This window comes from Acinonyx jubatus, unplaced genomic scaffold, assembly GCF_027475565.1.
Source record: "Acinonyx jubatus isolate Ajub_Pintada_27869175 unplaced genomic scaffold, VMU_Ajub_asm_v1.0 scaffold_34, whole genome shotgun sequence".
Lineage (NCBI taxonomy): Eukaryota > Metazoa > Chordata > Mammalia > Carnivora > Felidae > Acinonyx > Acinonyx jubatus.
The window spans coordinates 1508-19769 of record NW_026463953.1 but is presented as its reverse complement, the minus strand read 5'-3'; the positions used below and the strand labels follow the sequence as shown (position 1 = coordinate 19769).

Sequence of the window (18262 nt, the reverse complement as noted above, 5' to 3'; positions counted from 1 at the left end):
TGTCAGCAGTCCATGCCTCATCTCCCTACTCTCAGGTGTTTCTGTACCTCCCCCTCCTTCCTCTAACACATATCACCTCACATTTTCACCTTGGGATTGTTGCCTCAAAGTGGCCTTGGTCCTTTCCCCTGGTGGAGAGTTTAGGATCTTTGATCCCCCAACCTATAGGCTTTCTACCACATATCTTCATAACTCAGTCCCCAATGTTGTGTCCAAACTCAACAACCCTCCCACTCACAGCCCCCATCACAAGTGCACACAGGTTTCCCCAGCTCTGAACCATTCAGATCCTGGATTCTAGTTTTTCACTGGTCAGGATCTGGCCTTCCCTTCACCACAGCCCCAGTAAGTTTCACAGGCCTGATGCCACAATGCTAGTTTCACTTTGTTTAAGCAAAATATTGAGGCTTCTGCTTCCAGGTAAGATGTATGAGTAGAGAGACAAGACACACAAGAGGAAATTAAAGATTCAAATAAAAGTTATATTGTTCCAAATTCAGAGATTTGTGGAATCGGAGAGGGCTGTAAGAACCATAATTCCAGGAAGAGAAGAGGTCATCTGATTTCCACACCTGGGTGAATTTGCTTAGTACACACAGTGAAACTCATAGGCAGAAGTTCACTACCAGGGAATAACAAGTAGATTGATATGTAAACATGTGGGCTGGCATAGGCTGATTGAAATATAGAGAATGTCCAATACTGGGATCCTTTTCCCCATAGATTTTTTAGGTGGGGATACAGAGGAAAAGAAAGCATTTTAGCTTCTCAGTTTATAGTACTTAAGAAGGTGTCTTCAATAAGTTTAGAAGAATGACCTGAAAGGCATGGATGTTTGAATAAAATCAAAGCTGTAACCTAACCTGAGTGTAATTTTTAAGTTTATTTTGAGAGAGAGCGAGCGAGCGAGCATGAATAGGGGAGAAGCAGAAGAGAGAGAATCCAACCAGACTCCATGCAGTCAGCACAAAGCCCGATGTGGGGCTCAAACTCACAAACTGAGATTATGACCTGAGCTTAAACTGAGTTGCATGCTTAACCAGCTGAGCCACCCAGGTGCCCCGTTTTTATGACTATTTCAATTCCTGAATGGAAGAAATGATGTAAGAGAATAATAAACTTCTCTAGGTAAAACAATATCAACTTCAGCCCCTTCCTTTTTTTAAGACCACGTGTGAAATCAATCAAACAAACAAAAAAACAACAAAAAAACAGACCATTGCAAAACAGGAAAGGTAATGGAAAAATAAAAAAGACAAAATGAACAAACCCACATGTATCTTGAGACTGGAGTTAGGAAAATTTTATATTACACTAAAAAGAAGTTATAAGAAATATGAAAAGATGGAGAAATTTAGTAGTTCTAGGTTTCAGAAACTATGTCCTCCGACATTAATGGAGTTTAATAGACTTTACACACTGAAAACAAAAGTCAGTTTGAGGACACAACAATAATATATAATATTCAAACCAAAGAACAGAAGTAACGTGGGGGATTGAAAAGGGCATTGCATACTCCCTCATAATAATATTATAAATTAATAATAAGCATCTACATTCTCTTTTTTGCTACTTGTGAAGCAGGATTACTAATCATGTTCAAATGAGTACTAATGACTTGGCCTTCTCTTGTTATCCTGGCAGTAGAGAAGCACCAACTACTTTCCTAGCTTTCTGCATTTGCATGTGGGAGGTGCTGGGACTCCCAGGTCTCATTCTTACTTGGTGATTTGTGGATTTGTAGCTGTTGTGATGGGGATATAGGCAAGGTCAGATTGTCTTTACTTCTGTTTTCAGCTTTGCCAGTGTTTTTTGTCACTACAGAGATTATTGTAAGTATATGAGGCACTCAGGAAATAGGATACTCCAAAATGTCTTCAGCCACTTTCGTGTCCTAGTTCTCACTGAACAAAACCATTTGGCAACAAAATTTTCATCTTCCCAGTAATGATTCTTTCCCACTTATTTCTTGGTTTAGCAGATACACATCACTGAGTTTTCTTCTGCATGCAAGTGTGTTGCTCAATTGAATGAGTACAAAGTGATTACTGATCTAGAATCCTCCCTGTGCAATTTATTTAAAGGATAAATGAAAAGTATGTCTACATTGATTACTGACACAGATTTATCTCTGACATGTGACTTCTCCACTTTAACAGAACTGTGGATGAAAATTCTTCCACACTCACTTCATTTACATTCTCCCAGGTCATATATTGACTCCCAGGTCAGTCCATTATCTAAAGGCTTTGTCATACAGATGGCCCATATATGGATTCTCTCCCATTTTGGATTAACTTCAGTTGAGTGAAGTCATAAGGATGAATAAAGGCTCTCCCATACGTATTACAAAGTGTTTCTTAGGTGTTTGGGCCCTCAAGTGTGTTTATAGTTTGAAGCTATAGGTGGTGAATCTTCTGCATTTATTACCTTTACATGTGTTTTCTCGTGTTGTCTAAGGTTAAAATATTTACTGAAGGCTTTCCCACATACATAACATTTATATGGTTTTTCTCCAGTGTGGATTCTCTTATGCAGTCTAAAGTTATAGCTTCTATTGAAGGCTTTCCCACATACATTGCATTCGTATGGTTTCTCACCAGTGTGAGTTCTCTCATGTCGTCTAAGGACAGAAGAGTGATTGAAAGCTTTCCCACATAGGTGACATTCATATGGTTTCTCCCCAGTGTGAGTTCTCTCATGTCGTTTAAGGACAGATGAGTCAGTGAAGGCTTTCCAACACAGATGACATTCATACGGTTTCTCTCCAGTGTGGGTTCTCTCATGTCGTCTAAGGACAGAAGATTCAGTGAAGGCTTTCCCACATAGATGACATTCATATGGTTTCTCTCCAGTGTGAGTTCTCTCATGTTTTCTAAGGTGAGAACAATGAGTGAATGCCTTCCCACAGAGGTGACATTCATACGGTTTCTGTCCATTATGAGTTCGCTCATGTTGTCTAAGGTAAGATGTTTTACTGAATGTCTTCCCACATAGATGGCATCCATATGGTTTCTCTCCAAAGTGAGTTCTTTCATGTTTGTTAAGGTCAGAACAATGAGTGAAGGCTTTCCCACATAGATGACATTCATGAGGTTTTTTTCTAGTGTGAATCATCTCATGTCGCCTAAGGTTATAACTCTTACTGAAGGCTTTCCCACACAGATGACATCCATATGATTTCTCTCCAGTGTGAATTCTCTCATGTTTTCTAAGGTCAGAACAATGAGTGAAGGCCTTCCCACATAGATGACATCCATGAGGTTTCACTCCAGTGTGAATCAGCTCATGTCGCCTAAGGTTAGAGCTTTTTCCAAAAGCTTTCCCACATTCATGACATTCAAATGTTTTCTCTCCATTTTGAGTATTATTGGGTTGTCTAAGGGCAGAGCTTTGAATAAAGGCATTCCCACCTTGATGACATTCATATGGTTTACTTGTAGCATGACTCTGCTTATGTATATTAATGGATGTCAAGTAACTGCTGTCTTGTCCACATTTGTTGCCGATATAGGGATTCTTTCCCATTTTAGGTACCACATATTGAGTCCAAGTTAATATTTCAGTAAAATTTTCTCCCAAATCATTGCATTCAAAAGGATCTTCTTGGGTGTGAGATTTCTGGTTTTTGAAAGGAAATGAGAGACTGTTAAAAATTTGCTCATATTTATTCCTTCCTTCATTTCATCTACGTATAAATTCTATAGTTATCATTCAGTGACAGTCCTACAAAACTTTTTATATTAGTTACGTAAACACAGGGTATTACATTCCAGCAAGCAAAGAGATTTTTGTAGCATCCCAAATGCACAGATATCATTATTACGTTTCAACTGTTAGGTATAAGTCATGATTATGCAGCTATCTCTTTACAAGAACTTAAGTATGGTTTTGACCTCAGATTAATTTCTTCCCTAAAATCAAACTAACCAAAACTTCCTACTGTGAAAGCCCTTGATTCCAATCTCAATTATGGTTGCGTAACTATGCCCAATTCCTTACTTATTCAATACCCAGATCATTTGTAAGAACAGGTCCACACCCTTAAAGCTTACCATTGCACTGATTAATGTCGTGTCCTTCTTGTAGATATGTTGCATGAATATTATTTCTTGTTTTTTAAGATCATCTTCCCTATCTGAAAAGATTGGGGAAAAAATTGCCACAGTGACATTGAGGGAATTAAAATGCTGAAGACACTAAATGCTCATTTGAATAGGTTTCAAATACTAACAGAGATGGGAAGGAAAAATGCCAAATTAAGGAATACTTTAAGAAGAAACAATTACAGGACATCAGCACTTGACATTTTCAGGACTGAAATATGAGAAACATAAGATGGAGATGACAATTTGGGAATGAAAAGAGAGGGAAAATCTTCATAGAAGAAAGAAACAGGGACATTTTTGTGAATTGTAACCAGTAAGTACATAACTATTACCCTCCCCAAGCCAAAGACAGAATAGAAATTGACACCTATAAAGTATAATGTCAACATCTGAAGAAATTTCCCCCATCACATTGTCTATCTTAAAAAAAAAGTCACTAAATTTCATTTCATGATTCTTAGGGCCTACTCACTCACTGACTAGGCTCTTCATGTAGCTCACCTAGACTCTGGCATTGCAGCAAACCTATCCCTTCTGTGGAAAGTTGCTCTCCTTGTTCCAAGTGGAAAATTGTATCTAATTTGTAGAGTTGTTTGCCTGTTAGTAGAAAAAAGATAATCAAATTTTGGGTTTTGTGCCCCAAACAGTACATGATCATCAATATAGGGCCAACTAATGAGAAAGAATAAGGTAACCTCTAAAAGTCATCCCAGGGAAGAATATGTTGGAAACAACATGGATAGTCCTTCACCAACAAAAGCTTAACTCTCCACTTGTTCCCAAAGACATTAAGGACCTATTACTGACACCCAACCAAGTTCAAAGACAAACCGTGCAATCTTCGATATTTTAATACAGTAAGAAGATACAAGTTCTCACAGTGTTTGAATACTGTATCCCAAACAAATCCAATAAATAATAACTCTACCAGAAACATCTAGATTCTATGTGGAAAAGTTTTTTGTTTTGTTTTTTTTAATACTGTGGTCTGATCTAACCACAGCCCCCACAGGAAAAAAATTCTTTTTTAAAAAGTCAATACATTTAGTTATCAATTCAAAAATAATGAGTTCTCACCACTGTTTGAGTGTTCTGGAGATTAAGTAGCAAGAATGGCATGAAATTGTGTGAGGAAGATTACATTCTAGTGGGATGACAAATTAAAGTAAAACGTGAAGACTGCTGTAAGGTAGTTGTGAGAGTTAAGAAAGAATCAAGACAGAATCTGCGGTGAGAAATGAGGAAGCTCTTCTACATGGCTGTTGAATGAATGAGTGAATGGATAAACGTATACATACATGATAAATAGTAAGAGACTCACCAACTGAGACTAGATGACTTATGTTCTCCAGCATGACATCTCTGAAGAGTTTTCTCTGGGACCAGTCCAGTAGGGTCCACTCTTCCTGGGTAAAGTCTACAGCTACATCCGCAAAGGTCACTGATTCCTAGAGCATTATGGACATTGTTTTCAGACAGGGCCATTTCTGCCAATATTCAGGGGAGGGTGGTATATGTAACAGCACTAAGGAAGTGGGGGCTGCAGGTACAGAACATTCAAATAGGATACTGGGTTCGGTCATCGTTTGCAGTGCACACCTGGACATCTGACTTTCAGATAGACCCACAGGCATACACATTCTAAATACATAACTTTCATTATAAAGAGCTATCAAGTGAGATGTGGCATAATATAACCCGAGAATTTCCCAATAAACTTGTAATTAAGACTTCCAGTTCGGGTTACCCAGGTGGCTCAGTTGGTTAAGTGTCTGACTCTTGGTTATGACCTCACAGTTTTGTGAGTTTGAGCCCTGCATCAGGCTCTGCGCTGACAGTGTGAAGCCTGCTTGAGATTCTCAATCTCTCCCTCTCTCTCTTCCCCTACCCCACTTGTGCTGCCTCTCTTTGTCTCAAAATAAACTTTATTAAAAAAAAAAAAAGGCCTTCACATCATGAGTATAAAAGTTTCTCCTGAAAACTTAAAACACTATTCTCCACCAATTTCAAAAAATCTATGGACTCATTATATACAACCTGCCACTTTTTAAGTACTATGATTAGATTATTCCTCTTTATGACTTCAGTTTCATCATCCATGAAATGGTGTAGTGACCTTTTACGAGTTCTTAAAGATCCAATGACATAGCAAACTGCTAATGAACAAACATTTCTTTTTTTTAATTTTTAGAAATTTTTAAATGCTTTTGAGAGAGCATGTGCACGCACACATATGCACGTGAGTGAGTGTGGGAGAGGCAGAGAGAAAGAGAGAAAGAGAGAGAGTCCAAAGTGTGGAGCCTAAACTCAGGTCTGTAAGATCATGACCTGAGCTGAAATCAAGAGTTGGATGCTCAAGTGACTGAGCCACCCAGGCACCCCGAGCAAATATTTCACTAAACACAACTTCTAGTTTTATTATTCAATAAATGTCAGATGATATTGAAGCACTGTCCATAATTCTGCAAAACTGAAAAGAATTCATACAAGATGGGAGATCAGCAGGCACATCCTTTAATCTTCATGTAACTACATTGTTCATTATAAAGTATAAAGCTAAATGGTTCATGAGCAAAGCCAGAGGCTCTGAGACTTGTGTAATGAAAGATAGTATTTCCTGACCCTTCCTATGGCCTGAGTCCTCCCAATAGCAGTTAACACTGTTTTTTGTTTCTTTATCTTGTGTCTCAGTTCAAGCATACTTAAAGCCAGTATTGTTCTTGTCTCTTCAATTCATCAAAAGTTTCCAGAGGTCCTTAAATTTTATTTTACCTCCTATGCTCCTTTTACTGAATTACAGCCAAAACTAAGAAAACCATACTCCCTATACATTGTTTCCAGTTGCCAAATCTGAACAGAGGGAAATTACAAAGAGGGGAAAAGTAGGATTTGGTACATGAGAAGTAATGAGAATTTGTTTTCTCTTTCATAAATTTCAAAAAGTACAAATACATTCTATCAAAACTTTTACAAGGTTTAAATTTGGGGGGAAAAAAGAGAATGACTCCTCATTGGCTTCTCCAGCATGACCACCATTCATCTTCCCTCAATATTAATTAGCACTCCCTGCAGCAAGCACATAGAATACTGCATTGGAGCTCACCTGTGGGAACAGCTGCCTAACTATTGGGCTGTAAAGTTTTGCTCTTAATCATCTTTATCACCTGCACTGACCTCAATCCTAAGCCCAATATAGTCAATAAAATGGTTAATGAGTGTATTTTTGGTGCTAAGAAGGCCATGGGATGGATATGGAAAAAGAAAATCTCTGATACCTGTCTTGTAAATACCCGGCATTAAACTAGGCTGATATCTTAGTGTAACATTGGGAAGGAAATTACCACATGAAGAATCCTTAATTTCATAGTTCTTGGAAAACTTCAAGTTCAGATTCTTGAAAAACTTGAGTGTACTTAGAACATGAATGCTTGTAGGAGATACATAGCCATATGATGGCAATGGACATTTCAGTAGAAAGAATAATTCCCTACTCACTTGTGATTCCATTCTGTCTTCTGGGTTTTCACTCATATAGTCCAAGCAACAGGAGGCAAAGCTGAGGAAGGAGAAAGGAGCCATGAAACTCCAGCTGCCCACATTTTCCATACCCACTTGTTATGAAGCCCCAGTTCTTTACCTGGAAGTGATCCCCAGCACAAACGACAGAAACATGCACTGTACTCCAAAGGAAATGGGGTTGCAGGGGGATGGCTCTCCACTACCAGGGAAAAAGTTAAGGCTCTGACTCTTGTTGCTTGGAGAGAAGATAGAAGTACCCTCAATTTAGGAAGAATGTGAAAACCCACTTCCTCCTGATTACAAAATAGGATTTCTGGCATATGTGGAACCCTTGTGAAAGTTCTCAGGCTGAGGGATTAGTTTGTGTACTGACTAGCACTTTCCTTGGTTCCTCAGCCCTCTGGTATCTCACTCCATTCCTATTCTTCCCTGCCCTCAGCCCTCTGAATTCCGTATCAATCATGGTCTCCTCCAAGAAGGGTCTCCAGTAACATCGCTCCCTCAACATTTACCTTTCGATTTGTTCTGAATGGGTTTGGTTATGAAACAACAACAAGAATGCATTTTATGGTAAGGTTAATCAATTCAGTGACTTACTTCATTTTGAGGATCAATGACACCCATGCCACATATTTAACCCTTAAAATCCCCTGCATCAGAAAACTGTAGGAACATGTGGGTTATGGCATTATTGTCATGTCTAACAATCTTTACAGGGTAGTACTCCCAGAAATTATACAATGAAAGGATTTTTGGAGGGCATTTATTTACTCCAACTAAAGTTTTAGAAAATTGTTCACTGAAATCTGCATTAGATACAACTTTCCTGAATTTCATGGTTTGATTTTCTGTATGTGTATATCTCTGAAAACATTTATAAATTGTAAATCCTCCCCCTAAAACATCCATAGTAAGTAAGTATATTTCATGGAGAAATGATAATAATAAGTCATAAACATAAGTGGGTTCAACTCACCCATTTGTATCTCACATCAAGACAAGATAACAATAGTTTTAGTTTATGTGACTTTGTGCTTGGAAATTTACATACAGTTGTTCATTTATTTCTCAAAATAATTCTGCTAGTTATGGTTTTGTTATTATTAATCAATGCCATCATCATCAGTCCAGGAAACTTTAGTCATAGGACACAACTACACACACACCAGCATATACATAGACATAAGCATATTTTAGAAAGTGGTATAGGTAGAATTTGAATTTTCCTTTCCTGCCTCCTAATATCAGATTCTTTAAGGGTTACACATCCCACCCAGATTTTACCTGGAATAGTACCCCTAACATTAATGATCAGAGGTGCCACCCTGTTTTTATCTTACTCTCGTTTTTTTTTCATAAAATTTGTCCCTGTGTCCATGTTTTCTACCACGTAAGAACCATGGCACTGCCAGAATTCCTAAATGTTAGCCTCCAGCCCTCCTCATTGGTACTGCCCAGTTTAATTCTGTCACCCATTTCGATAGATATTTGCCCAGACTAACGTCATTTATGTCTTTTTCATTATATCTGCTCATCAAGGCCCCAACAGAAAGGGACTCCAAATACCTGCCTGTTCCATGACTGTATCTGGCAGCACAGCATTAGAATACTGACCCTTCTCTGTATGTGAAGTCACAACTCACAGTGGCATCCACATATATCTGGCAACACTGTTCTTGTTTGGTAACTAGTAAGTCTTCCATGTTCCTTAAATATTTCAAATCTTCTCCATGCCTTTGAACTCTTTGACTTCTCCCCCCACTTTCCAAAAATGAGATTTTTCCACTAAGTAAATGAATTCTATAACTTGATGTTTTATTTCCAGAGTGAACAATCACTGTAAGAATTGATTTTACTATAAGTAGGATATTTTTCTATTTTATTTTATTGTGGTAAAATTCATACAACATTTACCATTCTAATCATGGTTTTTTTAAGATTTTTAAATAATCTTTACACCCAACGTGGGGCTTGAACTTACAACCCTGAGATCAAGAGTCACACGTTCCACTGACTGAGCTCCGCTCCAGTCCAAGTGCCCCTCATTCTAATCATTTTCAAGTGTATGATCCAGTAGTGTTAAATACATTCATAATGTTGTGTAACATCACCACCATCTATCTCCACAACTCTTTCCATCTTCTAAACCTGAAACCTTGTTCCCATTAAACCACTCCCATTCCTCTTCCCCACCCTCACCCTCTGACAACCATGGAATTTCTACTGTCTCTAAATAGTATATATTTTAAACTGATGGCAAAGGAATAAAAATTTTAAGATATTAAGACATTCCTAATAGAATATATTATTTTGGAGGAAAAATCATGCAATGTATTTTCCTTTCAGGTAGGATGCCATAAGAAATACTTTGTTGTACGGGCGCCTGGGTGGCTCAGTCGGTTGAGCGCCCGACTTCAGCCCAGGTCATGATCCTGCACTTTGTGGGTTCAAGCCCCACTTTGGGCTTTGTGCTGACAGCTGGGAGCCTGGAGCCTGCTTCAGATTCTGTGTCTCCCTCTTTCTCTGCCCCTCCCCTGCTTGTACTCTGTCTCCCCAAAATAAATAAACATTAAAAAAAATTAAGAAAAGAAATACTTTGTGGTTTTCTAAACATTTTAATCTTCTGACAGCAAAAGATCTTTAGTATATTTTAGTAGAAAACCATTAGTTGACGAATGTTTTGATTTTCATGTATCTTTGATATGTTCTGTCTTTTCAACCTATTTACTGCAACATCTGAGTCTTTGAGAAAAAAAGTGATGATCTCCTTTTGTCATTAATAAATATATGTTTCAAGGGGCACCTGGGTGGCTCAGTCAGTTAAGCATCCAGCTTTCGCTCAGATCATGATCTCACAGTTTGTGAGTTCGAGCCCTGCGTCCAGCTCTGTGCTGACATCTCAGAGCCTGGAGCCTGCCTCAGATTCTTTGTCTCCCTCTCTCTCTGCCCCTCCCCCACTCATGCTGTCTCTCTCTCTTTCAAAATAACTAAATTTTAAAAAATTTTTAAATAAATATGTTTCAAGTCAAAGACTATACCAAACAATGAAATTACATGGACGAATAAAGCACAGAGATCATCTGTTCTTGGGGAGTTGTCTAGTTTAGAACTAGAGATTTTTAAAGAAATAATGACAAGGATATTCTATATACATATACTAAAACATTTCATTTGCGGAAGTGGGGAAACACTCTTAAAATGCACATATCATTTATCTGATACCTTAAAATTTTACTTGGGAAAGCATTAGAAAGTTCAGCAGAGATACAAATAAGCTCACCCCTGTACCTGCACCCTCCCCACCCTCATGAGGGAGCAAGCGTAACACTGCAGACACACTGCAGTGCCCAGGGTGCCCAGGGAAGGAGAACATACTGGCAGGCAGCCGAGCAATGGGATAAGCCTGAGATGGTGGCAGGCAGGTGGACTTCAGGGCCCAAAGGTCATTGTAATTGGACTCGTCTTTCTTTCAATTTTTAAAGCTAATGGGAAGCCACTGGAGAATTGCAAGCAAGAAATGGGAACAGATATTTGTTTGCAAATTAGTCTTTGCTGAAGAATGCAGTAAAGCAATTAGGAAGAGTTTGATTAATTTTCATACTTAGGTATTTGTCTGGCATAGGGTGTTGACAGTGAAAGCATATGAGAACAAAAGAAAAGGAAGTATAAAAATAATACATTTTTAAGTGTGTCAGTTATTATCGATCGCTAGTTATGAGTCAGACTTTGTGCTAATCATGAGTCAGGCTGTGTATGTACTTAAAAAAATTTTCCTCCTTGAATGCATTTAAAATACAATGAAGACATAACTATTAAGTTGCAACACTATGTTACCATACAACCTGAAGATATCTTCTTAGAGATGTAACCTTTGCATTTGGTTGGCCACAGTGTAAAGCAAGCAAGAACTGCTGGACATTTTAAGCCTCTGGAGAAGAGTTAAAGCCAAAACCTTCAGTGAGTTTAAAAACACTTATAAACCAAGAGAAGAAAAAAGAAGACTTTTCAGTTTTCAGATGTTCACAAATAAACCACATATTTATAAAAGAAGAATAAAAAGAGTAAATAAAGAATGAAATGAAGAAAACAAATTTGACAGAAATTAATAAAAAGTCTGCACAGTGAAATCAAGCAATTACAGAGGACTTATGAAAAAAATAACACTGGCAAATAAAATAGACCATGTATTCATTTAAAAGCAGTAACTTAAATGTAAGAAAAACAGGAATTATATTGTTATTGTAAATATAGGAGAAATTGGTTAATTTCCAAGAAAATGTTATGAATATTCATTCACAAAGAAGAACAATGCCATCAGCCAATTTTAATACATAAACTATATATATCAGATTCCATCCATACAATGGATTTGTGATTTCTCCCAAAGCACTTATACAACATTGTCAAGTGTAGTTTATTGCAATAATGAATGCTTCAATACCAGAAAACATATTACCTTCATTAAATAATTTTAAATACCCCAATAATTAGATCACATCAATAGACCCTTAGAAAAACATATGACTTTTCAAAATAATTTCAAATCTTTAAAAATCATGTCAAATAGGGGGGAATAATTCTTGCTAATCAAGAAAAGCTCAGCAAACATATTCAGCATCAGAGAAAGAAGCAGTCTCACTAAAGTGAAGGCTGAGAAAGGAGGGCTGGTGAGGGCTGCAGCCATTCACCACTGCACAGGACGCTGGATTCAGGGCAAGTAAAAGAGAGAAAGAGAAGAGCCAAAGAACTGGAACAGGAGCTGTTCTTTGAAGACAGGATTTCAAATTCCAAAAAACAGAAGCCTTTTCAATGATCATACTTAATACAAATATTTTAAAAAGTAGACAAAGCTATTCTTAATATACTGAAATCAATACTGCTTAGTTAATATAATTTAAAAACTAAGCAAACACACACACACACACACACACACACACACACACACAAAGTCTACTTACAACAGCAAAATATTATGGCTTCCATTTGAAATAATTTTGTAGACCCACATAAAAATGTCTTTAAAACTTTTTGAGGACATAATATGACAGGAGTAAAGCTGCCAAACCAATTCTTAACCTAGAGGACATCATGACATAAAAATCTCAGTGACTACAGAAATTCGGTGCAATCGAAATGTAAAAGTTTTAAATTTTTAAAAATTTACATTTTTAAATTTAAATTTAAATTTTATGTATTCACATACAAACTGAGAATTATCTTAAAAGTCAATTTTGTGTCAATTTTGATTTTGGGTGGGGCTATAGCCAAAACAATTTGGAACAGAAAAAACATGAAAGTAGGTCAAATTCTATCTGAAAATACATTATCTGAAACTTTAATGTTTATTTTTGAGAGAAACACAGAACATGAACAGGGGAGGGGCAAAGAGAGAAAGACACACAGAATCTGAAGCAGGTTCCAGTCTCTGAGCTGTCAGCACAGAGTGGGGCTCAAACTCACCAGCTGCAAGATCGTGACCTGAACCAAAGTCAGACGCTTAACCAACTGAGCCATCCAGGCATTGCTACATTATCTGAAACTTTAACACAATTGAAATGAAGTACTTAAAATAAACAATATTCAATGCTGTATTACAACTGAATGGGACATAACACTTTTAAATGTGCAATAGGTGATGCCTTCCACAGGAAAAATAAAAAGCATGAAGAAAGGATTTTGGTTCACCACAAAAACATAATACCAAAGTGTGTAAGTGCCTGTGTGTATATCGTTAAACCACAAAATAAAAAATAGTATGTAAATGCACATCAAAAATGAATTAGAGGGGTGCCTAGGTGGCTCAGTCGAAGCATCTAACTCCTGATTTCAGCTCAGGTCATGATTTCATCGTTTGTGAGAGTGAGCCCCACATCAGGCTGTGCTGACAGCATGGAACCTGCTTAGGACTCTCTCTCTCCTCTCTTTCTGCCCCTCCCCTGCTTGTGCTCTTTCTCTCTCTCTCTCTCAAAATAAATAAATAAAGAATTGGAAAAACAATTAATTATACATAGGTCTACAAAAACGAAAAAAAAATTATACATGTCTAGTGAAACGAAAATAAAAACAAAGGGTTGTCATTTCATCCAAATCTGTATGTATGTATGCACGTAATGTATATATGTAATTAATTCCTGGGTTTTGCAGGGGGGGATGCCTCAAGAGTTGGTCACTGATAAAGATTTCCTTGCAGTTTGGCGGGGGGTGGTCATTGGGCCAGAATCTATCACAACGTGAAAGGTGCTACTTCTTGGCCCAGCAAACTCCTACTTACCCAGAGTGTAGAAACCCTCAGCCATCTGCAGAGACGTCGATTTTTTACAGATCCTTGAACAGTAAATCTCACTGGGATCGATGTGCTGTTAACAATTTAAAACCCTCTTTATGTCAGACACTTAGGTTGATTTTAAATAACAATTAGTGAATAAAGCACTCATCATGTGTGAAGTGCCGCCGTATTTTGTCATGGCTATTGGTTTGTAATCTCTGCCTTCTATTGCAAATTGTTAATAGTTTTAGCTCAAATGCACACATTCACTTTGTTAAACTTCAAATACATTACACAATTGGGTGCAACAAATTTCCCCTTATTGGTATTCTTTTCCAGGATTTTTCAGGCACTCCTGAGATTCACTACTAATGTGTGCACTTTCTTTAATCCTGGTGTGTAAAGAGCTAACAGTACATCCAGATTTGGTGCACAGTATGTATGGGCATACTGATACCACGGTGTCCAGTCCTTTCCCTACTTGATGTCTGGGCATGAAGCACTTCTCACAAAGACCCCCTAAACAGAGCCACTTCAGAAGTTCTATGTCACTGGCTCACAGAGAGATGGAACTGGTCTGGAGTGGGGAGAATTCTGAGGGAAAGTCGTGGGTGAGTGAGGAAATGTGTCAGGCAGGATACCTGAGTGTCAGAGATCAGAACGTCCTAAGAACACCATTTCAGGAAGGAGAGGGTAATAATCAGATAAATGAACTTTTCCAGTTTAGAAAATATGCCAATCAGGTCTTTGAATAACTTGTCCCATTCCTGGGCTACGAGCACTCAAGTGGGGAGGAAAATCAGCGCGTGGAATAGATGGTCCTCTACTCTCTACTAAGCCACCAGGGAACAGGGATAATAAACTTGTAAATGGAGAGGAACACATGTTACCTTGTGCTTCACAATACCCTGAATCCTGGTGAAGCCCACACGCCACGTGGTAGCCGTGGGAATATGAGTCTTTGTGTCCCATTCAAGTCACAATCCTTGCACTCTTGTAGCGTATGCTGAACACAGGACCACCAAGGAAGGATGTGCAGGCTTTTCCTTTTCTCCAGTCTCTGAGCTTCCCAGGCTCCCTTCCATCCATTAACATCCCAAGTGCTTTGCCTTTCCATCACAGAGCCAAGTCTCACCTCCTCACTAGAGAGATACCTTTGTTCAGCGATTATTTATAAAATTCTTGGGCTTTCCCTCCCCAGCTTCCCTGTGCTGTGTGTGTTTTGGGCCAGGCAGAGATGTGAAAAGGAGGCCAGTGGAGGTACCATTACTGGCCTTATACATGAGTTGGATTGCATTTGATAGTGGTAAGGCTTGCCCTTCTCACCCCTGCTCCTGAAAATTCCTGCCCGTATTTCTCCTGAGCAAGAGCAGCTTCTCTATTTCATGGTTTTACTCATACTGATTAAAAGCTTTTAACTTCTCTTTTTACCAGAACATCACATTTATACATCAAAAATGGAATATTAAGACCTAATTATTGGCATGCGGAAACGTACAAGGTCAGGCAGGTATGGAAGTACCTTTGAGCAATGTATTTATCATGATGAGACAAGTTAGAACAAAGGTTCCAGGACTATGCAGCCCATCCCACGATATTTGGTGAAAGAATAACAACAAAAAAGGGCAAACGGAATTCAAAGAAATCATAAACTTAGTTGGAAACCTTAGCTCTCAGACCATATAATTAAAATATCGAGAAAAAGGAAGATGTTGAATATTAGAATACCTGTTTAAACTTTGTTTTGAATGTGAAGACAAAAATCATCAGTATCTCCAACAACTGCACACAGAAATATTGTAAAATTATTTACTAATCAGCAAAACACTTTCAGTATATAGCGGACAGGAAAAGCACTGTGGCCTCATAGTTTGAATGTGACAAATAATTTAATAGGGAAAGCAATTTAGAAATTAAAAAAAAATTAATGAGACTGCAATCCAACCTCCTATCGCCCAATGCTACTGTTGGTCAAAGTCTGATTACATACTCTGTCCCTATTTCCGTACTGATCTTTTTGTCTCTTTTCACATACTGAACTATCTTCTCCCCAGGTCACTTTCTTTCTCACTGTCACTGTTCCTGTGAAAGTCCATTGTAACCACCCACCTCCCATCCTCCACTTGACTCTCCCTTACTCCCTCCATCTCTATATTGTGCCTCTTGCATCCTCATCCTGCGGACACAACTGGACATTCAAAGGGATGGGATCACAGTTGATCTCTGCCCAGGAAGAGCTCCCTTTTCCAGTGGGATGTGGACAGGGCAAACACAGCGTCAGACACAGCCAGCGGGAGCAGGATTGGGACGTTAAGTACACGGGGGTTCCTAGCACGGGATCGGTCTCTGCCATCAGGCCGGGGCCCACGAGCCTCGCTGAGGCGGTGACCGTGCTTCCGGCCGCGGGAGGACGAGGATGGCGAGGGTTTCAGAAGAGGACTGGGTTCTGTGGGAGGCCTCCGAACGACTTCAACCGGAAACGGACACGGACCAGAGGACCGAGGAGCGGAGGGATCGACGTCCTGAGCGTCTCAGGGCAACGCTGAACTTCCCCCGGGACTGACGGGCGGCTACGGGGCCTGAGGCGGGGACCAGTAAGTGGCAGGAATCCTTGGGCCCCGGGTATGGAGAATGGGGCCGGGAAGGGGCTGAGGTAAACCTCAAACACCACAATTCACTTACCGAGCGATACCTGCTCTTCCGGAAACCCGCTTCCGGGTTAGTAAGAAATTACGCGAAGGGCGTGGCCTGGGGAGGAAGAGAGGGGACCGGACGTCTGCGGAGGGGCGGGCCAGCGTGGGGCCGCACTGAGAGAGGGTGAGCGGAGAGCGGGGACCACACAACAGTGGAGGGGCAGGGCCCGTGTAGGACGTGGCTAGCGTGGGGAGGAGCTTAGGGAGGGTGAGCGGAGTGGACGGGACGTCACGAGGACTGTGTAGGACGTGACCAGCGTGGGGCGGGGCCTAGGGAGGGTGAGTGGGGGTGGGGGTGGGGCCAGTGCCGGACGTGGCCAGCCTGAGGCGGGGCCTAGTGAGGTTGAACTGAGACCGAAAGGGGCAGAAGCGGAGGGGTGGGGCCCGTGTAGGGAGGATGAGCAAAGACCAGAAGGAGACGTAAGCGGTGGGGCGGGTTCGGTGCAGGACCTGGCCGCGTGGTTCGGGGCCTAGGTAGGGTGAACAGGGAGGGTGCGTCCCCGGAGGGGCGGGGTCGGTGTTGGACGTGGCGAGGGTGGGGCGGGGCCAGGTTGTGGTGTGGTCGCGTCCCCCTCCCTCCCGCCTTTCCGGTCCTGCTCCTTACGTCCCACAGGACGCGGGCTGCGTGTTCAGGTGAGTTTGGGGGTGTTTGGTGTCCGAGGAGCTGGCTGCCTGCAGTGACTGTTTCGGGCAGTTCCAGGTGAGACTTAGAGCCCCGAGGCCTCTTACACTGTACGCGCCAGTATGTCCGCGCTAGGGTGACAGGTTTGTGCACAGCCTCGGTTGACTGGACACGCCGGGCTGCAGGCACGGGTGTCGCGGGACCCCGGCGGCCGCGCTTGGCCCTAGTTAGTGGGCCGAGCAGGACAGGCGGGGTCTGTGCTGTTGGCGGAGAGCCGGCGGGAGAGGCGGGACGTGGCCCAGAGCAGGGGGTGCTCAGCGGGAGGCTGAGTGTCCAGGATTTGGGGAGAAGCGTGGGCGCCACCGAGAATCGCTTTGGGTCGTTAAGTCGTCGGTGTTGCAGCTTCACGTTTTCCCGGGGAGACTCCCAGAGCTATCTCAAAGTGTGTAATTGTTTAAGAAAAAAAGCAATGACGTTTGTTAAAGCACAGTTACGGATACTTTTTTCAGGCAGCGGGGCTATCTCCACAAGTGGGATTTTGTAGTGCAGAGGGGGAAATTGGACTCAATTCTGAATACAGCCTGGCGGTATAGCTAAGGAGCAAAGGCAGGGCGTCAGTGGGTAGAAAATAAATAAGATGAAATATGAGGGTTAAGGGGGATTGTGACAACAATGACTAATAGGTTTCTTGCTGAAGATCGTCCAGGGCGATCATACATCAGCTGTGGGTTAGTGGAGGATACGGGATCTGGCCAGATATTGTGGGGGCTAGGGGCAGCCTGCTCCAAAATGTACCACAATGACATATTGATTATTTTAAGTAAAAATCCCTTTTTTAAAAAGTTTATTTATTTTGAGAGAGAGTGTGAGCAGAGGAGGGGCAGAGAGAAAGAGAGGGAGAGAGGGAGAAATCCAAACTGGCTCCATGCTGTCAGCACAGAGCCTGATGCAGGGCTCAAGCTCATGAATGGTGAGATCATGACCTGAGCTGAAATCAAGAGTTGGATGCTCAACTGACTGAGCCACCCAGGTGCTTCTTAAATAAGAATTACTT

At 40.6% G+C, this 18262-nt stretch overlaps 1 protein-coding gene across 6 annotated transcripts; it reads right to left on the bottom strand.

Annotated features, from left to right (window-relative positions):
• Positions 1-893: 893 nt before the first annotated feature.
• On the bottom strand, positions 894-16765 carry ZNF596 (zinc finger protein 596). Of its 6 annotated transcripts, XM_015088028.3 has the most exons (7): positions 16576-16765; positions 14784-15035; positions 7605-7665; positions 5431-5557; positions 4611-4706; positions 4056-4138; positions 894-3621 (listed from the first exon to the last, which is right to left on the bottom strand). In XM_015088028.3, the coding sequence occupies exons 3-7, from the start codon at positions 7638-7640 to the stop codon at positions 2377-2379; spliced, it is 1587 nt and encodes a 528-aa protein (XP_014943514.1). In that variant the 5' UTR covers positions 7641-7665; positions 14784-15035; positions 16576-16765; the 3' UTR covers positions 894-2376. The 6 variants fall into 6 exon arrangements, with proteins under 6 accessions (XP_014943514.1, XP_014943512.1, XP_053069924.1 ...); XM_015088026.3 differs by lacking the exon at positions 14784-15035; XM_053213949.1 differs by lacking the exon at positions 16576-16765 and having other exon boundaries at positions 14784-16567.
• Between the last annotated feature and the right edge of the window lie 1497 nt (positions 16766-18262).